Source organism: Trematomus bernacchii, unplaced genomic scaffold, assembly GCF_902827165.1.
Source record: "Trematomus bernacchii unplaced genomic scaffold, fTreBer1.1, whole genome shotgun sequence".
Lineage (NCBI taxonomy): Eukaryota > Metazoa > Chordata > Actinopteri > Perciformes > Nototheniidae > Trematomus > Trematomus bernacchii.
The window spans coordinates 2,788,019-2,811,126 of record NW_022987840.1 but is presented as its reverse complement, the minus strand read 5'-3'; the positions used below and the strand labels follow the sequence as shown (position 1 = coordinate 2,811,126).

The window sequence follows — 23,108 nt, the reverse complement described above, 5'->3', positions numbered from 1 at the left end:
TTACAAACATAGCAAAAACAAAATACATGATATGCAAAAAGTGCAAAAGAGCAAGAGCAGCATACACAAGTATTTATCACATGGTAATACAATATAGCAGCTACGACATATAAAGTGCAAGAGAAGATAAAAGTGCTAGATAAAGTGCAAGAGGAGATACCCCTGTGTTAAAGTGCATTTAGCGGTGATTGCACGTCTGTTTGTTTCTCAACCATTCTTAGAGTTGACCTTTAAAGCTATTGAGAGTGGGACAATCCCGTATCTCAGTTGGGAAGCTATTCCAGAATGAGCTGCCTTTAACGGAGAGGACATTTTGTCCAAAAGTGGTCCGTCTACGGTGGACTTCACAGTCTCCTCTGGTTTCTGACCTAGTGCAGCGTCCAGTGTGTTTTGTGGATGAATTCCCCTAAGGGAGGGGGGGCCAGTCCATGTAAACATTTATAAAAAAAACACATACTTTTAAATGACTTTAAATTGTCAAAACTCAAGAAATTGTGTTTTTCAAGGATGGTACAGTGGTGGCATGAATTTGGCTTTCTGTCAAACACCTTGATAGCTCTCTTGTACAGCTGTTCTATGGGTTTCAGGTTTGTGGCACAAGCAAACGACCAGTTTGTAAAACAGTATTCAATGTGGGATAGAATCATACAGTGGAGGTATGACTTTGCAGCATTGACAGTTAAGAAAGGTCTCATTTGTTTAAAATGTTGCAAGTTGAATTGAACGGTATTGGATACTTTCTTAATATGTTTCTTAAAAGTCAAGTTCGAGTCCAGTATGACTCCAAGATCTAGGTCATGAAATGCTTTTTAAGGATTCATTTTAAAGTGTGTTGTTCCCCTCTGAAGTGATGCTGTATTACACTCCAGTCGAACCCGTCCCTCCAGCCTCACCACTGCACCCCCAGATGTTATATAAGCAAAAGTGCAGCTATGTAATGTCTGTGTGACGACTGAGTCTGGCAGAGTCAGTGACATTCTTTAAAATACTAGTAAGAATGTATCTGTTTAAAACAGCTTTTTATTTTTGTTTTATATACCATTTTATTTCCAATATGTCCTATCTGCTCTATTATTTCTGTTATTTGTTTTATTTATATTATGGTTGGGCTTTTTATTAAGCTTTGTCTATGTAAAGCACATGTAACTTTGTTTTTAAAAGTGCTCTATATAAAGTGCATATTATATATGTGCTGGTTAAATTCAGTCCACAATAGCTCTTCTTTAATATTGGAGTTCACGGCTTGGGCATGAAAGACAACTCTGCCTGTTTTAAACTTCATGTTGAGTATGATAAATATTGTGAGTCTGTGTAATTGTTTTCTATTGTTTTAATTTTGTCAGAGGAGTACTCACAAGATACACAGTAATGGTTCTTCATAGCACTTGTGGGAGTAGTCTAACTAGTACTGATTCCTACAGTATCAATATCTTTAAGAATGTATGGCAGAATGTTTTTTCATCCCTCATAATTTAATATCATTTTTATTGTTAGGGCGGTGGTTTGAGCAGTAAAGAGATAAGAGAACCACGTGACTTCAGAGAAAAGGACACACACGTTTAACTTCCTCTTCTGCAAACTGAACGAGGGGTAGAAATGTGGTGGGATTTAAACGTTGTCTCTGTTTTCATAAAGTTTAAAGATACTGAAAGATATTGAAAACCTGTAGAAAGCAGACTGAGGGAGAAAGAGAGAAACATCCGGTGAGTTTTATCTCTACGTGCAGCACGAACAGGTTTAACGTTCACGAGACAGATCACGGCCAGCTCGTGTCCCGCAGTTATTGAACATTAATGGAAGGATTTAAATTCCAACTTTTTGCTTTCACTTGAACCTTTCTGCGTTTTCTTTGCACTAATGACATGTAAAATGGACATGTTGGTTATACTATTCAGTCACAACACATTCACTTAATAACTGTCTCACTGACACATCTCTTACGCTTCTGTTTTATTAGGGTTCCGTTTCCTGACGTCTAGTTTTACAAAATAGTGTCTGAAACTGTTATGGCAGGTTTCATGTGTTAGAAAATGACAAAAAGGCTACTTTTAGTATTGTGGAGTTTGTGCTGCGTGGAAATGACCCTTTCCTGGGCTGTAAAGCTTTTAACCTATAAATACATGGATTAAAAAAGAGAATTAGTAGGCTACTTGTTTGAGCCATTTTTAAATAACAAAATGGCAAACAATCTGTTGTGTCAGCTTCTCAAATGATTTCCTAAATAGTTGTATATCACTGGAAATTGAGCCTCTTTAGATTTGGACTGAATTAGCTCAACATTGTTCGTTAAGCTACCACAAACTGATTTTAACCTTTCATGATGGCTCAAAGCTGTGCATGAGAAGTTCTTAATGAGCCTTTCACTTTACTTGTAGCTTCTTTTTTTTGTTTCAATGACTTTATTGTCTGTTTCTGGTTCACACATGTATTCATAGTACTTTTTTTCTTGAGCTGAACATTTGGAGTTGTCATTTAACCGAGCCTCACAATATGTAGTGTAGCCTAAGCTATTTTTAATGGTTAATTTCTTAGTGTGGGGACCGTTAAAGAAAGAGAGCATTTTGTTTCTCTTTCCTAAATGTAGCCAATAGGAGACATCAGAGGTATGTGTAAAGTCTAACAACAATACATTTTTTAACAGCTCCTTGATCCTCGGCAGCACCTGATCTAAACACAATGGAGGAAGGTAGGTGCACAGGTATTACAGTATGTACACAGACTCTTAGTTTGAGTTAAGGTTGGCTACAACAAGCCGAGTTTAATAGTAGAATCTGACTGGAAAACGTATTTCCTTCTGTTTCATCATTTAGGAAATTCTTCACTCGACTTACACAATAGCATATTGTCGACTAATCAGTTAGTTTGGTTATTGGGTTGTTTTTACCGGACCACGGATCTATAAAACTTAATTTTCCTCACAAAGAATCATGCAGAATCACCACATTAAACTTGTATTTACCAGAGATGTGCTCCTCAGTTTCTTAGAAGTAATTCATTCAGAGTAAAAGGTAATTTTCCGGTTTTGTAATATTAGATGAATTTGAGGTTTTACTAATTTTTATTAAATATATCCTGATGCATATTATCGCTAACCACCACTTTGCCTTTTCTTTCCTCAGAGCTATTTGTGGATAAACATCGATTAGCACTAGTCCAGAGAGTAAAAAACATTGGACCAATTCTGGATGGACTGCTCTCATATAAAGTTATCAATAGAGAACATTATGAGGAAATCCTATCCCTCCATGGCCCTCAGGAGAAGATGAGGGCTCTCCTAAGAGGGCCTTTGAGAGTCTGTGGACCTGGAGGAAAAGAGATATTTTACAAACTGCTGAGAAAACATGAGTCAGATCTCCTCGATGACCTTGCTGATGAGTCTGAGAAATATAAGAAGAATAAGAAAGACATGGAGGTGAGTAAATATTTAGTTTTGAAAAGGATTGTAATGAAAGTTTGGATATCATATGTTATGCTGCTCATATAATCACTGCCTTTGAGATGCAATAGGTGTATCAAATAGAGAGTAAAATATTAATGAATGCACTCTAAGCCAAACATTTAAAACAACATTAGTTTTCTTAACTCACCTTGATCTGGCAAATGTTTCTGAAATCGACGAGGAAATCCTTCATTGAGAAACAATATTCTGTAACCTGATATTTTCAATCATGATTTAAAATGATTGACAACATTTCAAATAATCTACTGACCCATTGGCCCCTGTGTGGAAGAATGGGTTTTCCTTAACCAAACAACTATTTATTTAGATTTGGGACAAACATCCACTTGAGTACAAAAATAAACTGATTTTGAATTTGGTGGAAAAATGCCATGGGATTAAAATGATTAATGATACAGATATGACATTTTGGACCGCTATGGATGTAAACTGACACTTTTGTGGAGGCATACAACCGCTATACAGTAAATCGAGTTTTGAATATACAATCTAAAAGTTAATCTTGGTGATATAAATAATAAATGAAATGCAGAAAATCAGTCTCCAATCTTGGATGTGAATCACACACATAACCAACATCCTATCCTGCATACACTCTAAAATATCTCCTTTAATCTTTACAGGTAGAAAGCATGATGGCTCAGAAGATACTTCTTGAATCATTGAATGGTTTGAGTTCAGATGAGCTTAACCAATTCAAGTCACTCATTGAATTAGAGGAAAGTTTCCCACTGATCCTAAGGGGTCGACTCAAAGTGGCAAACACAGATGAAACAGTGGATCTGATGGTGAAGACGTTCAGCGGAAAGTGTGTGAATATGACCAAAACAGTTTTAAAGAAGATGAACAGGACTGATCTGGTGCAGAGATTGTCAGACATCAGCTCAGGAACCAAAGGTAAGAGAAAACAGACAGAAATATGTGAAAATATACATTTCTATTTCTTAAAAATATCGTTTATCTATATTCCGATACCAAATGTATTTTAAGCCATTGAACAGTGTTAGAATATCTTTAAGTGGATATATAAATAATTATATTGTCACTGTTGAGGAGGTGTCACATTGGGATGAAATAAATGAAATGGGCCTTTTCCTTTTTTTTTTAATCCTCAGAGGAACCGCTTCCTTCTCTGATCCAGAGTGTGAGTAATGTCCCATCAATTTCACACAGTGCAGTTTTGACTCAGTAGATTAAGAAGACTGTTAATAATCTTCATCCTGAACTTCATTTTTTTGTCCCAGATAGTTTTCTTTAAGAAATAATCTGATCATGCCAAATTAGGTACACATACGTTCTTAGCCATTAACGTTATCTATATAGTATTTGTTCAAATACAAAAAAAAAGATGAAACTGGTTAAACAGCCACTCTGTTGTAAAATCAAGAGGCTTATCGCAGTTTTTCTACCACAGCCTTTGAAAGAGTTACCTAGGAGGTCAAATAAAGTCATGATTCAAACACCCAATTTATACAAAAGAAAATGGTTTTGTGATGAATTGGATGAACAATATAAAGTGTACTGATACGTTGTGCGTGACATGGCTGATGTTCTCTTACCACATCCACTCTTGTAAAACACTGAAACTGACGAGTTGTAAACAAAAAATAATCTGTAATCATTCCAGCTGAGAAATTGCTCTTTTGCCCCATTAACATCTCCTTTGATTTTACCAGGTGGAAACAACGGCGTCTGTCATAGAGCTGCTTCTGGAAACACTGAAAGATTTGAGTGACCAGAATTTAGAGAGTTTTAAGAGGGTCCTGAGTCAAATTCTCTCCGACAAAGGCAACCCACACATCTCACCAAGGCGGCTCATGATGAGTGACAGGCAGGACATGGTGTTTTATTTGGTGCAAGATCACAGCGATCACAGACTGCTGGAGATGACCACTGAGGCTTTTGAGAAGATGAACAGGACTGATCTGGTGCAGAGGCTGTCACAAAGCAGCTCAGGACCCAAAAGTAAGACTAATAAAACACAAACATCTTTAAATCATCAAACCTGTTTATCCTAAGTTAATAAGCTCTGTATTCTTCTTTTTAATTATAAATATAGATGAAACGTATATTTATAATGTATTTATATCCTAGTGAACAAAATATGTTTCATGACTTATCAGAGCAATGATTATTATTTTGGGAGAGGGTAAAATGAATTGAGTTGGTTTATCTCCACCTCTTTTCTCTTCAGAGAAACACTCAGAGGCACAGCGACCTGCAGTGATCCAGAAAGTAAGTAATGTCACATCTGTCTGACTTTCTACAACACACCTTTCCTTCAACAGATAATGATATGACCCAAACACATGATTGACTTATCTATGATGATCTGTCTGTCTGTCTGTCTGTCTGTCTGTCTGTCTGTCTGTCTGTCTGTCTGTCTGTCTGTCTGTCTGTCTGTCTGTGTCTGTCTGTCTGTCTGTCTGTCTGTCTGTCTGTCTGTCTGTCTGTCTGTCTGTATGTCTGTCTGTCTGTCTGTCTGTCTGTCTGTCTGTCTGTCTGTCTTGTCTGTCTGTCTGTCTGTCTGTCTGTCAAACCCAACAACAACTAACCAGTTTATAGCAAATAGACACATTTGTAATTGTCCAAGAGGAATATACACATGTCTAATGAATGTATTGATTATTTCAGGTAGCAACAATGGCAGCTGTTAAACATCTGCTTTTGGAAACTCTGAATGATTTGAGAAACGAGGATCTAGAGAAATTCAAGCAGACCCTAGATTTAATTGTCTCCAAGAAGAAGCAGAGATATTTTTCATGGATTTGGAGTTCCTCACCAGACAGAGCACAAACAGTGAAACAGATGATGGAGATCTTCGGCCAACAGTGTGTAGAGATAACCATGGAGGTTTTGAAGGACATTAACAGGACTGATCTGAGGCAGAGGTTGACAAAGCCCAGCTCAGAACTCAAAGGTAATCATAAAGAAAACCAAATAACTTCACATCAATGTGAAGTATAAAAAAAACATCGAACAGGAATCTATACAAACATTAGACAAATATTAAAATATTAAAATACCAACAGACCAGAGTCTCAACAAGAAACGTTTTACGTTGAAGTAGTTTAGTTTAGTTGCTGGGATCTTGTGTGTTAGACATTCACTTTATTTTCTCTCTTCAGAGATGTACTCTGTGGATGAACATCGACCTGCACAGTCCGAGGGAGTGAGTCTGACTTTACACATCACAGCTTTCATTCTATAGATGCAAGTTGTTAACCATATCCATCTTGAACTTAAACATTATGATGCAAACCAAACCGTTTTTAAGGTTGATCTCTTCTGTCAAAATGATTTTTCTTCCACTGATGTTCTGATCAGATTAGCAGACTGAAGTCTGAACACTCATATACAAATGTGCATTTGTCAAGAAAAAAGATAAACATATTTAATATAAAAGATGTTAGTGTGTCTTTGACTTGAGAGATCTTGTAAACATTTTATAAAATTCTCTTGTCTGAAACACTGACTGATGAAATGAAAACAAAGTAATATTCATTTCCATAGAGAAATAACACCTTTTCTTACACATCTGTTTATTTGTTCAGGCACCAATTGCAGCAGAGAAAGAGATCCTTTTGAAAACTCTGAAGGATTTGAGTGACGATGAGCTCCACAGATTTCAGTGGTTGCTGCAGTTCACATTCTTCCAGAAGAGCATATCCTCCTTTCATGGATATCCCTATTGGACAGCAAGTGCACTCCAGCTGGTGGATCAGATGGTGGATACCTGTGGTCCGCAGTCTGTGGAGGTGACCAGGGAGGTTTTAATGGACATGAACAGAACTGATCTAGTGGAGAGATTATCAGAGACTATCTTAAGACTCAAAGGTAAGAGAAAGAAAACTAAAACTGCTGCATCACACAGAAGAGTTCATAGTCATGAGTTTTGTAATTGTTGCAATGCTTTTGTATTTGAGTTTTTTAGATTTTAAGGAATAGTTCACCTACAAAATAACCAGTTGTTCCGTATTACAATTACTCACCCTGAGTTCTCTGTAATTCTTGAAGACATCTGTTTTCTTGCATGCCTCCGCTGTGAGTAACAAATCAAACAATGGAGAAAGTCTTTATGAATTGAAGTAAATGGGGGCGTGTTTAATAACAGTTCAACTTTATCAAAACAACCTAACCTCTAAAACACTTCTGCATCAACAGTCTCATACTTGCACGTGGAGTACCCGTCTGTGCCTTGAAATGTATAAAACAGGAAGGTTTAGTGAAAATGCATGTTTTAAGGAAGTAGTGAGCTCGTGCCAGGATAAATGAGACTTGGATTCTACTGCATGAGTTGTGTGACAGTTTGTAAATAGATGTTTTATATAGTTTTAGTTATACAGTTAATAAAGTTTGTCTGTTGTTAAACAACGCTCCCTATTAATAAATATTTTTGTCTGTTTTGTTTCTTGAAGAATTAAAGGTAACAAGGCAGGAGTCATTTCTATTTAAAGGTCATTTTGTGGGTGTAGTCTTCCTTTAATGGGTGTTAATCAGTGGCGGCCGGTCCATAGGGGCGCTAGGGGCGCCGCCCCACCTCTTCCCATATTGAAAAAAAAAAATAATAATAATAATTAAAATTAAAATTAAAAAAAAAAATATGTTTAAAAACATATATATGTTTTTATTTTTATTTTTAATGAACAAGGTAAATATTATATAATTGGTATCAGTAAAATGTATAATCTACAATAAAATCTCGTTTAAAATTGTGTTACGATGTCTAAAGTTACTGATAAGTCACATGTTTCCTGCCTGGCCTTGCCCATGCACCTTCTCTCGTCTGGGCGCTAAGAGAGGAGCCTTCAACCAGTGCAGCAGCAGCCACCAGCAGCTGACTGTTGCTATCTGTAACGTGTAAACTATGCCGCGAAAATATAATTTCAGCCAATCAGCGTCGTCAAAGATGACGGTCACCGGGCGCCAATGTCAGCGCCCAGTGCAGTCTGTGAGTAGTTTGGACAGTGACTCGTATCCGGTTGACGCAGTAGTTGATGAGGATGGCTTCGTGTGCAGGTGGAGTCTCCGGACCTCGGTCCCCGGCTAATTCTGTTCAAGAGCTAATCTCCAATCCTTTCGAAAGGAGAAGTTTGGCAGATAAATTGTTGCTTAAAGACCTTGCACCGGACCAACCCGATTTGAATATATCGCAGCAATCTCGTGAAAAAGACAACATTTATACACGAGGCTTCACAAGTAGCTGGTACACAAGAAAGGCTTGGCTAGCTGGATGCAAACAGGTAAATGCTGTCTTTTGTTTCCCATGCTTGGATATCACTTTATATGTAGAGAGGAGGTTTCCCATGGTTGTTAGAAGTTTATTAATAAGTGGGCATTTATCACAGAAGTGATTGTTCTGTCTCCACGTTTGTTGCATTGTCTGTGATGTATTTTCCAACGGTTATAGCTCCTGTTCTGTCCCAGCAACACTACACGGTTTGCAGCTCCACCACATTTTTGGTTTATCTTCGGTGTCGCTTAAAATCTGCTTCCCATCGGACTAAAACCTCCACGTAATCTGAAGACAGATACTTGAAGTTATTTAAACCTTTTGCAAACTTTATGTTCTTTCTTGCTCTAGCCTTGCCAGTTACATTGTACATAACACATATATTATCATTATGCTAAGTGGTTGTTCGTGTTAGACGATGTAGCTTTTTCATTTCTGAGTTATTGCTATATGTAAATAAGCCTGTTTGTAAATAATCCTCAGAGAAACAAAGAAAAAACACAATTTATGACATTTTGTGCTGTGGTTATTTTTTTTTAAATTGCATTTATTCACAGTTCAGTTTGAAATGCTGTAGTGACTTGTATTGAACCACTTAAATATTTATAATTAATGCTACTGAAAAGATGCTATTAATTTTATATCTCACATGCAGTTCACTGTAAAGCTACTTGGTGAAGGTGTTGGTTCATAAAACATGAACAGTTTTAAGAAAGAAAAAAACAGACCAGTTCGGAGAACACAAATTCCTGGTAAAGTAGTAGATGTTCAGGTTGATAAATAATATTTTCCACACTGAAGATTATGGAGGTATTGATCAGTCTTCTCATATTTTTAAGCCTCGATTTCTCCTTTCCCCCCCCCCCCTCTAACATCACCAGAAGTCATCATTTAAGGGGTCATTTCTCGAAAAAAGTTTCCGGGGGAAAACCCCCCGGACCCCCCGGGTAGGTCACTTACGGTACGTCAAGAGCCCCACCAAAAAAAAAGACCACCGGCCGCCACTGGTGTTAATAATATAATATCAAACCTCTCACTCTTTGTGATTGATTTGAATGATGCCAGCATGAACCATATTTGAGTGTTATTTTGCAGTTTCATTCATATTACGTATTTTTGTTCAAAAGTAACTCAATCTGACTAAAGTTGTCCATAGTCTGATTTTGAATCAGTCGTGTGTCATTTTTTCTGTTAGACATTCATTTTCTCTCTTCAGAGATGTACTCTGTGGATGAACATCGACCTGCACAGTCCGAGGAAGTGAGTCTGACTTTACACATCACAGCTTTCATTCAATAGATGCAAGTTGTTAACCATATCCATCTTGAACATAAACATTATGATGCAAACCGAAACCGTTTTAAGGTTGATCTCTACTGTCAAAATGATTTTTCTTCCACTGATGTTCTGATCAGATTAGCAGACTGAAGTCTGAACACTCATATACAAATGTGCATTTGTCAAGAAAAAATATAAACATATTTAATATAACAGATGTTAGTGTGTCTTTGACTTAAAACATTTGACTTAAAACAAGGACTCCAGTGGCTGGACTAAACTTGAACCTGAGGTGAACAGTACAGATGAAGATGAGGCATCAACTTACAGGTACAAATCATTTCCTAAATACTGCATATTATCAAACTGGAAATATAGTAAACACTGAAGCTTCGGTCTTGGGATTTCTTCACAGAGAGAACACTAAGATCTGCTACAAATATTTCCCCAATAGTATTAATGCTACCTTTTGTACCAAATACAAAATCTGTATTTTTTTCATTATATTTTAGCCTAAAGTCTGAAGCGGGAAACTTTGAATGCAGTGTCTCTGGCTTGCGCTGGGTCTGTCAGGAAAAGGTCAGCTTTAAGTACAAGTTTTGCTCTTCGGAGGAACCCATGAAGAGGATGGAGATGATGAAATACATGCCTGCAGGTCCCCTGATAGACATCACAGTGATTTCTGGGAAGTTATTTGAAGTGTACCTGCCACACTGGATCTGCATAGGTAAGTGATCATGGAGGAAAATAACAAAATAATCATTGCAATTGTTTTTTATTCACATTAATTGTTTATGCTTTGTACTATGCAGATGACATCCCTAAAATATTGCAAAAGTTTGCAGTCCTGCACATAGATGACTGTGGAGATGTTGTGGAAAAAGTGTCTGAAGTCACATCGTCCCATGTCAAGCTGTCTGAACCAGTTTTCTCTCCAAGAGCCGTCCTGATGAAAATGGGCTTTCCAGTAAAAATACACTGTAACGTTTTGATTTATTCTAAACTCGACACATCCTGCATCCTTCTTCATGTTTACCTGACCCCGCTCGATCCTGCTCTTGAAGAGGTTACTGAATCTCTTACTGTCACACATTCAAAATGAAATCAAAACCTACAATGGAGTATTTGGGCTGAATTGTGAAAATAACATCTTTAATTCTTAAAGTAGTCCTGTTATAAGAGTAAAGTCATAAGTGAGGGAAAACATATGAAGGAAATATTATCTGAAAATTGTCCTATTGTATGTTATGGAAATGGAGATTTGAATACAATCAACTTCCAATCGTCAAACATGAACACAGCACCGCACACAGTGAATTCTAGTCTCTGCCTTTAACCCATCCTTAAACAAGAAGCAGTTGACTGCTATATTACAGTGCCCAGTGTGGGGCTCTGGTGCCTTGCTCAAGGTTACCTCAGCATGACCAGGAGACCAACTGCCACCTCACAAGTATCAGTCCCCACTCTTCACTTGATCCGTTCAGGGACTTGAACCTGCAACCCTCTGGTCGCCAAGTCCCTACAAACAGAGCTAGCTCTGCCCAAAGCTAGAAGCTATATTTGCAAAATGACTCTCAATGATCGATACATGGTTGACATATAACCTTATACTTATCATTGTGTTATAACGTGTTCCCTGATAATACTTATCAAGCGAGATATCATTTAGTTTTTTAGATTATCACTCGAGGGGAAGTTCTGCTCCATGGAGAGCTGCTTCAAACAGCAAAGCATTTAAGCCAATTTAAACTGTTTCACATGTTGCTATAAATGTTTAATACAATCACAGACGTGCCTCAGACCTATTCGGTGGTAAATGTCGATGACGCTGCAGCTTGGTTTGATCTCACTTATTTCGTTACTCTCAAAACGTTAAAGACATTTTTTCTCGAAGGTATGACCTTTTCCTCAGTGGCCATTCTGAAATAACAAAATCTAAAATAAACATTTATTTTTCTAGATACTGACCCTAATACTCTGTTGATAAAACCTTATTGTTTCATGTTTTCATTTTCAAATGCATTTTAAAACACAGATTTTTCTAACTGTAAACTTGAACCAGGGTTGTGCTTTGATTAATTTTTTTTTTCAGACCATGGACAAGAAGAAAAAAGACTTCAAATTGATCCAAAAGCCACGCCCAAACGAGTGCCTGACGCTGCACCAAGATTTCAACCTCACAGCAGACATAACAACGGCCCAGATTGGCCCAAAGGTACAGTTTGCATTGTCAGTCAGCAATTTGATCTTTCATTGTGAATTGTGTTTTATTATGGTTCATGTAGATGGGCCAGGTTCCTGGTATTGTTAATGCTGACTAGACAAGAATGGATGTGACACTAATTAAAACCGGACAGTTATTTATTTGATAAATAATACCTGTGTTAACCTTGCAAGAGACGTCAAAATGGCTACTGTTTAAAGGGAATATCATAAGAACACACAAATATTCAGAACCTCAACATTTCCACTAGTCTTAAACACCCCACTGAGGTGGACTACCTTTGCACCATCAGCTCTTTCATTTACAACCACCAGGCATTGGGATATGCTTTGAGCTGAGTGTAAAATATGCTGTTATTTGTATTTTATAGATCTGCTCTTTTGTTGATTTTGATGTATTTACCTACCCAGGGACTACAGATGGAAATTAGCTAATAGCTACTGTACATTCTACCATACATCATCTCTTCCCTTTTTGTAATTCATGTATTGTTATGCATGTTCCTTGTTTAATAAAGATATAATAACAAGATATGCCATACAGACAGAAGAATTGGCTATGGTTCAGTAGCCAACATCTGTTAATCTAGGGGAGCGAATGTGAGAAGATTGATGCTGGTAATTTACCAGTGGCATATCAAATGATGGACTTAGTCAAAAACCGGCATGCATACAGTACCATCAAACTTAAGTTCAACAATAAGGACTTCTCCATTTGAAATAACCACTATAATGTTTTCTGTTGGCCATCCGACTAATTCACTTTTTTTTTAAAGTCTGAAATCTTTTGTTTATTGCAATATTGACCCCCACATCTGGTTTTGTTATCTCTATCTTTTATTTATTTTCTTCTTTTGTTCACACAGAAAATAACCCTCAGATATGAAAGCCAAGAGCCAAACTTCTATGAAGTGTACATTGAGAATCCAGACAGTTACTTCCACCTTACACTCTCTCAACTTAACAAAGGGAAACGCAAACCACAGTGTGAACCAGTATGGAGCTGTGAGATTCGAAAAGGTCAGTGGGCATTATTACTTACACCATATGAAAAAATAATCTTTCTTTTACCTATTAATATTAAATTAATCTAAACATAATAAAAGTGAACTTTATTTTAACATGTTGATGAGAATACAATACAAAAAAACACAATATATAAAATATATATTTTGTTATGTTCTGTATTTCAGTTGACTTACGAAACTCTGGTGATTCAGATGGTAAGATGCTGCATATTTAAACAAAAACAAAAAAAACATTTCAAGTATGTTTGTTTCTACTGTTATTGAAATGTGAACATGATATCTTCATTAAGTTTATAAGTGTCTTAACATAAACGTTTTTTTATTCTTTTTCTCAATGCAACACTGCATATGCCTATTTCTGCAGTGAAAGAGACATGTGGACAACCCTCCATTACTGGTCCATGGGATAGTAAGTTATTTTCTGTTGTCTGACTGTGAAGTGCTACAGAAAAGCAGTTTTTAAAGCAGGGATGGGGAACCTCTGGCCTCCGGGCTGTATACGAGAACATTTGATACGGCCCTCGAGGTAATTTATAAACACACGCAAAAAGATTAAAGAAATCTAGACCGCAAAAGAATTAAACAAGCGAGTGAATGTTTTTCCTGCCCAAGGACAGGTTCCTTAACACAACACGAGCCTAACGTGTCATCACGTGGTATATGTCTCGTCTGAAAGGGGTGTAGTATGAGTGCTGACGGAGAGCACCAGAACGCCGCTCCGGCACTTCAAAAATTGCAGTAGGCATAAGGAGCCGTACACATGCCGCAGTTTTTGTGTGGCTGTGTCTTTAGTTGTAAGCCAAAATGACGGGCAGCGAAAAAGTCTAGCGCAACCTCTGCGTGCACCTGTAGAAGTTGCAGAGTATCCTGGAGTCCATGTTGAACATCCACAAGAGCCGCCGTCGAGCTGTTTTGGTGATGGTGTTAGTGTGATGAGTCCATGTCAGGTCCTCAGTGATGTGGACACGGAGGAACCTGAAACTGCTGACTCTCCAGCGTAGTGCCATTGATGGCGATGGGGGCGTGTCCCTCTCTCTGTTGTTTCCTGTAATCCACAATTAGCTCCTTGGTTTTGCTGACGTTGTGAGGGAGGTTTTTATCCTGGCACCAAGATGTCAGGTTTTCAATCTCTTCTCTGTATGCCGTCTCGTCACTGTCGGTGATCAGGCAAATGACGGTCGTGTCGTCAGTAAACTTCGTGATGATGTTGCAGCTGTGTTTGGCCACGCAGTCGTTTGTGAATGGAGTAGAGGAGGGGGCTGAGAGCACAGCCCTGAGGGGCTCCGGTGTTGAGGATCAGGGTGGAGGATGTGATGTTTCCCACCCGCACTGCCCGGCGTCTGCCCGTCAGGAAGTTCAGGATCCAATCATAGAGGGCGCTGTTGAGCCTGAGGTCCCCAAGCTTGATGACCAGCTTGGAGGGCACGATGGCGTTGAAAGCTGAACTATAGTCAGTGAACAGCATTCTCACATATGTGTTCCTCTGGTCCAGGTGTGAGAGGGCAGTGTGGATGGTGAGGGCGATGGCTTCTGTGGACCTGTTTGCTCTGTAGGCAAACTGCAGGGGGTCCAGAGAGTCAGGGAGGGAGGAGGTGATGAATGTTTTGACTAACAGCGCAAAGCAATTCATGATGATGGAGGTGAGTGCCACTGGGCGGTAGTCATTGAGGCTGGTGGTTTTATTATTTTTGGGGACAGGAACTATGGTGGAGTGTTTGAAACATGCAGGGACTACAGACTTCAGCAGGGACCTGTTGAAGATGTCTGTGAACACCTCTGCCAGCTGAACTGCACACACACAGGTAGAGCAATTCTACGTAAAACTAGCCCGATTTAATTAATATAATGATTAATGAAAGTAATTTGTCTGCTGTGTCAAAATGGAGAGCAATAAATCTGTACTGGCTCCTGACATTGACGCAATCCGCTAGAGAGAAGATGTGTCACTCTGTTGGAGTTTTTAGAAATACAGGACAGGAAAGAGAACATAAACCCAACTAGCTACATTTTGGGGTTTTATTAAATTACTCACAAAATGTGTGAAATCTGACATGCTGCCAACATTGCTGATCATTCTGTGATAAAGCCATTGTAATTTATTTATTTGAATCAAAATAGTCTGATACAAAGTGTTGGAAGTAAGATGTTCAATCAATCTTTCATACAATATGTTTGAATTCCTTTCTTTTCAGTGGAACACTCTTCTGATGAGATGCAGGGGGTGAGTAAAGTCAATCAAAACAGCTTTCATTTGATGGTCCTCCCACAACTGATGTTTCATTCAGGTGAGCTTTTCAGCTATGACATTATACTCCAATAATAACTCCCTTTGTTCACTTTAAAATCCTCAGGTGGCATCAGTCACAACAACAAAAGAGAGGCTTTTGAAAATGCTGGAAGATTTGGGACAGGAAGAGTTCAACAAATGTAAGTGGTACCTGCGGGACAGTGACGTCCTCGCAGGCCTCCCACGCATCTCATGCAGCCAACTGGAAAACAGTAACATATTAGACCTGGTGGATCTGATGTCGCAGACCTACAGCCAAAAGTCCTTGGAGGTGACCAAGAAGATTTTCCAGAAAATAAACAGGAATGACCTGGTGCAGAAGTTGTCAGACATCGGCTCAGGATCCAAAGGTAAGTTGTGAAGAAACTGAGAAATAGTGGAATTTTTATATTACATTCAAGCGACTTACAATAAGTGCAATCAACCATGAAGATAGAAATGAAAAAAGTAAGAATCCTGCAAGGACATTTGCTTTAAGTAGGAAAACAATTTAAACTGCGTCTGCTTAAAATAAGCCAACACTTTGTAGGTGCTACATACAGAAATGTGATATTTTTTTTATTTGATTTATTAGCCAAGGTGCATCAGTTTTCAGTCTGACAGAAGATGTGCAGATTTACTGCCATCCCGATATCAGGGGAGTTTGTTATACTGTTTTGGAGCCAAGATAGCAAACAGGCGTGTGTTTGTTGAGGTGTATCTGGGTAGCACTCTTAGTGAGGGAGTAGCAAGCCGATTGGCTGATGCAGAGCAAAACGCAGTCAAAAGTTTAATCACGTCTTTGTTGTACCATTTATAACAGATATAATATGCTTAAATTCTAAATCAAAAACTTTGTGCAGGGTAGCTCTACATCCAAAATATATTTTGAAAGTCAGTTATGTAGCTTTTAGAATTCTCAATTTGAGTACAGTTCATGATTGTATTATGTACATGCAGCTTTTAAAGGCACAACTAATGCTCCGTATGGTCCTCACAGTCGGTAAAATGTTGAAACACAAAATAATGACACTCAAGTATGACACAATTAAACTAAAGGGTGGGTTACTAACGAAAAGCAGATTTCAGTTTGAAAAGAGATGTACGAAAACACGAAAAACAAATGCCTCTGCCTTTTTGTCAAATCGGTATATTGGGAATTATTTCCCATCATGGTGTTGGGAACTATAGCTTAAACCAGCAATGTTAAAGTGTCTGAAAAAGGCTTTAGCTTTGTGCCTACATGTTTTGGTTTATTATTAACAAAGAAAGCATTTTGGCTGATTTTACCCCAATTTGAATTTCCATTTAATGTGTTGCAGCTGAAGGATAATCAGCTTGAGAATACTGCGGAGGAAGGTAGGTGCCGAGAGCCATTATAACGTAAGATAATCATCATTCTGTATTTTTGGCACATGGTATCATGCTAAGCTAAGATGGTGAACGTGTTAAACAATCAACTTGTTAAAAATGATCATGTAAGCATGCGGATGTGAACAAATCACTCAAAGCTTTGCACACACAGCCTTAAAGATTTGGTAGCATGAGTGTAGACTTTACTCTTGAACATCAGATTATTTATTTGTTTTGACTACCAGATTTTATAGTGTAATTTGAAGCAATGAAGCTTTTTATGTTTCCTTAAAGTCAACTGAGTATGATCTGTTGTCACTGATGGTGTTATATCAATCTTGCACCTAGTCATAGTAACTGGGTAAGTTATTGAATTACAGTTTCCAGAGCTAAGAGGCTAATCGTCTCTTTGCTAATTATTCACTTAAAGTGAGCTGACAAAGAGGATGTTTAGATTATAATAGAGTTAGAGGGAAAACATTGAGGTTTGTGTGTTAGTTAATGTAAAGAAAAGTGTGTGCGTTCATGTGCAAACGTAGGATATGTTTTGTTAATTGGGAAATTCATATCCTGACAAGATATGAATTTCTCCTAAAGATGTCATGAGATGTTGACCTTTCAACATCTGGAACATTATAGCATGCATTAGCTAAGAAACAATAAGGATGTTGGCGTGTTAGCTGTATGTTCAAGTGTATGTTCCTGCATTAAACATGATTAGGAAAATGTGGGTGCGTCATTTAGAAAACCTATATCTGCTGTCTGTTTCTTTTACTCGGGGGGCATTTCTGCGATTGGTTGCTGTGAAGCAAGGTAAATGTTTCCCCATTATTGTTTGTTGTTGCGCAACTGAATAATAATGAATCTCAACCATATCTGTGTTTGTGTTTTATTGATCTCTCTCTGTGTTAACATTTAAGGTTGGTGAGCCATAAAATGCACTAACAATGGCTTTTCCTTTCTCAAAGAAACTCAGTGGATGAACACGGATCCAGAGAGTGAGCAAGGAGACATCTTGCTGGTTCTAAACAAGCTTTCATTCAGTGAATGCTGGATGAAAATGATCATCACCTTGAACTAACATATTTTGATACACACAAATGTATATATTTTATCATGATTCAACTCTTGCAGAATTGCAGATTTATTCAGGTTTATCTATTCAGCAACAAAACGTAAATGTTTTTCTTCAGTAATGTAACATATCTTTAAGGTGTCAGTCATACTGAATTTTGCAAAGTTTTCAAAACAGAAGTGGAAAATTATTGTAAATACTTTTCAAGCATGAATATAAATGGACATTTCATGATGATGCTTCTGGGGTTATCGAGGTAAAGAAATATTTCCCTCACATTCTCAAAGTTAAGCAATAAATCATTGATTATTGTTGAGGATATTTCATACAGTTTATTTTATTCAGTTCGTTCAAGATTTATACCTAAAATACAATGTATCTATTTTTTATGTCATTGTTTCTGTTTTTTGCAGTCAATGTTTTTCTTTAATAATGCTCTTAATAAAGCACTTCAAACTGCCTTCTTTAAAGTTGTAAGAACTTTAAAGAAGGCAGTTTGAAGTGCTCTTTCTGTATTTGTGAATGAAGCGCCATCTCCTGGTTAAATCCTGAAATTGAAAATCTGGCAACGCCCTCTTGGAAAATAGTGGGAGGGCTTAACATTCCCAGACGCTGGTTTTAGGCAGGTCAAGGCAGGAAGCTGTAAGCTGGAGTCCTATCTGAAGTGCTGCATCTGTATACAAATGTGTCCTTTTACCATATGGATGTTCTGAATCCTTTGAATGTACCAGTTTGTAACAATGATGGCTGAATTTTGTGGATGGTCAAATAAAAAATTATTTAAAAAAATGTTTTATATTCTGATTGTTATTTGTGGTTCTTAGCTTTTGACTCAAACTAGGTTGAAAATCAATGAAGCAAGAATAATGGGGTACAAAGCTAAAGATCTAATAGGATTATTATGTATTACTTCCATAATTATTGTTAGAGTCACAGTTACTCTATTTTTTTCTAAATAATTTCTTTACTATTGCCGAGTGTACTGGATTTGAGTCTTCTGATCCCTCCCGTTTCTCGTAGTGCCCTCCTGTTGCCAGGTTACCAGGTGGACGATAGAGGGCAATGCGAGGTAGCAGAAGAAGAAGAAGGTCCAGTATGTAACAACTACGAGCCGCACTGAGGTAAACATGAATTTGTCTTAGGTTTAAAGTAGAAGGTTATATAATACAATCGTTACAGGCTTGGTCTATTCGGTGTTCAGCGTTAATTCGTGAAAGTTATCCTATTTTCTTTACTTATTCCTGAAGTCATAGTGTTTCCTAGCTAGCAGTAAATCAACCTTCAACGTAAACCTTATCTTTGTTGTCATATAATAGTTATTAATGTGGATATGTGAGAGGCATTTACTGTGATTTGTGTCAGTAAGTCATTCAAGTTAGTTTTAGCCTTGTTGTGGATTTCTCATGATGACACTGCAACACAACTGTGTGATCTTGTATGAAAAGTTATGAACAAAACTTTGACTATTTGAGCTGACTGCTCAGAAAGCTAACGTTAACGTTGGTTATGGCAAAGACGTATCACCTCAATCATTTAGGATTTCTATAAGTTCAAAAGAAAATTAACAACATATAAAGGGGAAAACAATTATTTATTTTGCAATCATGTTCACACATACAGCAGGGTCTGTGAGGCCACATTAAATGAGGATATCAAGTGAATAAGAACAGAAGGGTTACGTGAAGCATACAATTTCAAAATGTATTACCAATATTATAAATGTGTTAAAAATAGGGATATTCATTATAAGGACAGGTGAAAAACATTGAGTTACCCTTTATCAATCAATCTTTATTTATTGCCCCCAAATCTGTTTGCAGACAGATCAAAACACAGTTAATACCAAAGCAAAGGAGATTTCATTTAAAAGTTAACCCAACTATCAGATTCGTAAAACATCCAAAGGCTAAAAGCAAAGAAACCATACATTTTGTTTGAGGCTTCATTTAAGCTTATTTGTACTACTGGTAGTCTCCTAAGTAATCTCCTACCTGACAGAATCAGCTACCTTTTTATTGAAACATAATTTATATGACTGGTTGTCTACAATAACTTTTTCAAATGTTTAAATCCGCAGGAGTGTGCTATAAATGAGTTGCACTTTCCACCTCCTGGTTTCCCACAGCGGCTTCTACCATGGCCGTTTTCTACTCGTTTTGTCTCGACAGACCCTGTTGCTCAGAGAGCTCAGCTCAATGCACCAGATGAGCCGAAGCCTGCGAGAGAGCTACAGGATCCTCCAGCTGCCTGACGAGGCACAAAGCAGTCCAGGTCAGGTGAAAGAGGCCTACCTGCGCCTCGCTAAGCTCTATCACCCAGACTCTGGGGCTCCAACTGCAGATGCAATGCTTTTTGCTCGAGTTGAAGATGCCGACCGTGCCGTTCTGGCCCATCAGACTAAGACCAATCGCACCGATGGAGGCAAGCAAGTGGAGGATGAAGATAATTCAAGAGCTAAAGCCTTTCCCCACAGACACTACCTCAGGGTGTGGGTTCAGGCACGCCCAGCCAGTGTGAGCGCCAGTATCGACAGATTCGTGTCGACCGGGCATCCGAGCTGGGTTTTAACTACCGGCAGAGGGAGCACGAGAGGGCAGCCGCTGCAGAGGGGGCAGTAATAGAGCAGGACATACGTCAGCGGAGCCGAAAGATCAAGATCACTCAGGCTGTGGAGCGGCTTGTGGAGGACATGATCCAGGAGTCCATGGCACGAGGAGACTTTAGAAACTTGAGTGGAGCTGGCAAGCCCCTCAATAAGTTTGAATACAATCCATACGCTGATCCTATGACCCACAACCTCAACCGCATCCTCTTCGACAACGGTTACCAGCCACCCTGGGTCGTCACACAACGCGACATCCGAGAGACCATCGCAGAGATCGGAAATGAGTTATTGGAGGAGAGAGCCAGGCCTGGTGACCCATTGGCTCCTAAAGAGCAAAGCAAATGGGAGCAGCTGTGTGAATCCGCAGAGGGGGATTTAGTGAAACTTAACAAGACGGTGGACGATTACAACCTCATCGTACCGATGCTCAACATGCAAATGGTTCACTTCAGTTTATCACGAGAGATTGACCGAGCTGTGAAAGGAGCACACCAACACAGACTGGACCAGCAGAGAGAGAGAGAGAAAAGGAGCAAGAGAGGTGGAAGGAAGAGAAAAAAAGATCCAAAGCAGTAACTAAACCTCAAAACACAAAACAAGGCCTGCTGTGTTGGATGAGGAACTTTTCTCAGATTAAAATACAGTACTAAAACTCTGAATCAAACTAAACAGAAAAAATATGTAAAATCAATAGGGGTAATATTTTAGAGACACTTACAGTATATGCAATCAGAAACGATTCTGTCACCAATTTATTTCTGTGTCACTGCTGTTGTGCAGATATGCTGGATTGTCATCAGGTGCTATTGGCAAAGCAGTATTGAGCGATCATGGGTATGTGACTGTAAAATGTGAGGAACTGCATGTGTTGATAAAGAACATGAGGTACATTCTATTAAATTACTAATCTGAAAAAACACACCTAACACTGTAAATTGTGGTGCTATGTGACATTAAAAGTTAAGGTGATCTAGTGTTACAGTGTATTAGATGTTTAACTGTGGGAAGTGTTTAAATAGCTAAATGTCTCATTCTAGTCTGGCAGCTGCTCCAGTGTTGCAGGGTTGCAGATGACGATGGGTTCCTTGCCTCTGGCTCCGTTTCCTGCTGCTTCCCTGTGCAGCGCCTGGGCGACGGCCCTGGACCGAGACACCACCTTGGTCCAGTCGTGGGCGATGTACTGGTGGTACGGATCTTGAGAGCTCTCAAGCTTCTTGGAGCGAATGTAGCTTAGCATGATGCCGAATGTGAAGAAGCTGAACATGCCAACCACTAGCAGGATATATAGCATGCCCTGAGACTGAGAGTTGGCCTTGGCACCGGCTCCAGCACCGTGGTGCACAGCCTGCTGGGTAGTGTAGTTCTGAGGCAGCTGTGGAGACAGCATGCCTGTGCTGTTGAGGCAGTGCTGCAGGAATGAGAGCAGGAGCGACTGCAGCTCCGTGGTGTTGATGTGGGACATGGCCGACCTCTGCTGGACGCTTAGCTAACTGCAACTGGAAGAGAGAGGAGACGGTAAGAAAAAGATTCATCTCACAGGAAATACCACTATCTCTGCAGGAATTAAACTTTGCTTTACTATTGTATCATTTAGCTTTAATAATACCTGAATTGTTCCTTCTAACATGTTACAACCACTCAGAGGCAAATAAGGACTTTATTCCTGAGTTGCAGATTGCTGATTTCATGAGTTGCCAAAAGACATGGCATGTTTTCCTTTCAAATCTGCAGGAATGTAGGCACATTAAAGTATTACAAAAAAAGATTGAGTAGCTAAATGGGAGGCATAATAAGCAAGACATTGATCTAAGTGTCACAAAGTAACATGTGCCTCAGAGTGATTTGAAAAGAAATCCCAGTTATCCAGAATCTATACATTTGTATTAAACACCGCATTTGTATGTCTTCATGTTAAAGTAACACGTTGGAATTGTATCCTGTGATGAGTACTGCAAAAAAACTGAATTGAAAGCGCTGAATAATCAAAATGTAAGGGTTAGATTGGGAACTGATACAAAAAGGCTTACCCACAAATAAGTGTTTTTTCATTATTCCTGCTACATGCAGTACAAAGGAAAGCCTACCTTTCAAGGAAATGGAATTAGTTCCCGTTGTCATCAGCAAACATCGATCTTTTCAACTTGTGTCCTGTGATGAGTACCGCAAAAAAACTGAATTGAAAGCGCTGAATAATCAAAATGTAAGGGTTAGATTGGGAACTGATACAAAAAGGCTTACCCACAAATAAGTGTTTTTTCATTATTCCTGCTACATGCATTAAAAAGGAAAGCCTACCTTTCAAGGAAATGGAATTAGTTTCCATTGTCATCAGCAAACATCGATCTTTTCAACTCGTGTCCAATCTCCAGCAGGATTAGAAGCAGCTCTTAAACTACACGTTGAATAGAAGCAACATTTACGCCTGTCTTGGTCATAATGGGCCCTCCTTCATGCTCATGCTTTTCTGGGAAGAGATATGCTGCATGTTCAACTTGTCAACACTTTTAATGAAACGAGGAGGTCACAGGCCAAGGTCAAAAGCTCAGTATAGCGAGGCAGTGGTGTAGCTTGACTTAAACAACTCTTC

General features: G+C 38.6%; 3 protein-coding genes across 8 annotated transcripts; 2 read left to right on the top strand and 1 right to left on the bottom strand.

Moving 5' to 3' along the window:
- Nucleotides 1-1,551: 1,551 nt before the first annotated feature.
- LOC117500511 lies at nucleotides 1,552-18,697 on the top strand. Of its 5 annotated transcripts, none has more exons than XM_034153389.1 (22): nucleotides 1,552-1,703; nucleotides 2,642-2,686; nucleotides 3,120-3,412; nucleotides 4,084-4,357; nucleotides 4,576-4,604; nucleotides 5,137-5,425; nucleotides 5,655-5,695; nucleotides 6,095-6,380; nucleotides 6,589-6,632; nucleotides 7,015-7,297; nucleotides 9,889-9,953; nucleotides 10,231-10,301; nucleotides 10,484-10,698; nucleotides 10,784-11,037; nucleotides 12,064-12,186; nucleotides 13,061-13,214; nucleotides 13,388-13,417; nucleotides 13,587-13,631; nucleotides 15,415-15,443; nucleotides 15,574-15,859; nucleotides 16,811-16,847; nucleotides 17,810-18,697. In XM_034153389.1, the coding sequence occupies exons 2-21, from the start codon at nucleotides 2,677-2,679 to the stop codon at nucleotides 16,819-16,821; spliced, it is 2,832 nt and encodes a 943-aa protein (XP_034009280.1). In that variant the 5' UTR covers nucleotides 1,552-1,703; nucleotides 2,642-2,676; the 3' UTR covers nucleotides 16,822-16,847; nucleotides 17,810-18,697. The 5 variants fall into 5 exon arrangements, with proteins under 5 accessions (XP_034009280.1, XP_034009281.1, XP_034009279.1 ...); XM_034153390.1 differs by having other exon boundaries at nucleotides 1,559-1,703; nucleotides 2,642-2,698; nucleotides 9,910-9,953; XM_034153388.1 differs by having other exon boundaries at nucleotides 1,559-1,703; nucleotides 2,642-2,698.
- A 301-nt stretch (nucleotides 18,698-18,998) lies between these two features.
- Nucleotides 18,999-21,126, top strand: LOC117500529 (dnaJ homolog subfamily C member 28-like). The gene is given in 3 exon segments (XM_034153410.1): nucleotides 18,999-19,037; nucleotides 20,085-20,397; nucleotides 20,400-21,126. Coding segments are annotated over 2 exon segments (984 nt in total). The 5' UTR covers nucleotides 18,999-19,037; nucleotides 20,085-20,111; the 3' UTR covers nucleotides 21,098-21,126.
- A 409-nt stretch (nucleotides 21,127-21,535) lies between these two features.
- On the bottom strand, nucleotides 21,536-22,665 carry LOC117500531 (potassium voltage-gated channel subfamily E member 1-like). 2 transcript variants are annotated; one of them, XM_034153412.1, is made up of 2 exons: nucleotides 22,606-22,665; nucleotides 21,536-22,017 (listed from the first exon to the last, which is right to left on the bottom strand). In XM_034153412.1, exon 2 carries the CDS (start codon nucleotides 21,981-21,983, stop codon nucleotides 21,555-21,557), a length of 429 nt encoding a protein of 142 aa, XP_034009303.1. In that variant the 5' UTR covers nucleotides 21,984-22,017; nucleotides 22,606-22,665; the 3' UTR covers nucleotides 21,536-21,554. The 2 variants fall into 2 exon arrangements, with proteins under 2 accessions (XP_034009303.1, XP_034009302.1); XM_034153411.1 differs by lacking the exon at nucleotides 22,606-22,665 and having other exon boundaries at nucleotides 21,536-22,030.
- Between the last annotated feature and the right edge of the window lie 443 nt (nucleotides 22,666-23,108).

Excerpts from the sequence above, each read along its gene's own strand:
- LOC117500511 (XM_034153388.1), top strand. The coding sequence starts at position 2,677 with ATGGAGGAAGGTAGGTGCACAG. Across the intron at positions 2,699-3,119 it reads GGAGGAAGGTAGGTGCACAG|AGCTATTTGTGGATAAACAT; the intron begins GTATTACAGTAT and ends TTCTTTCCTCAG. Across the intron at positions 10,302-10,483 it reads GATGAGGCATCAACTTACAG|CCTAAAGTCTGAAGCGGGAA; the intron begins GTACAAATCATT and ends ATTATATTTTAG.
- LOC117500531 (XM_034153412.1), bottom strand. The coding sequence starts at position 21,983 with ATGTCCCACATCAACACCACGGAGCTGCAGTCGCTCCTGCTCTCATTC.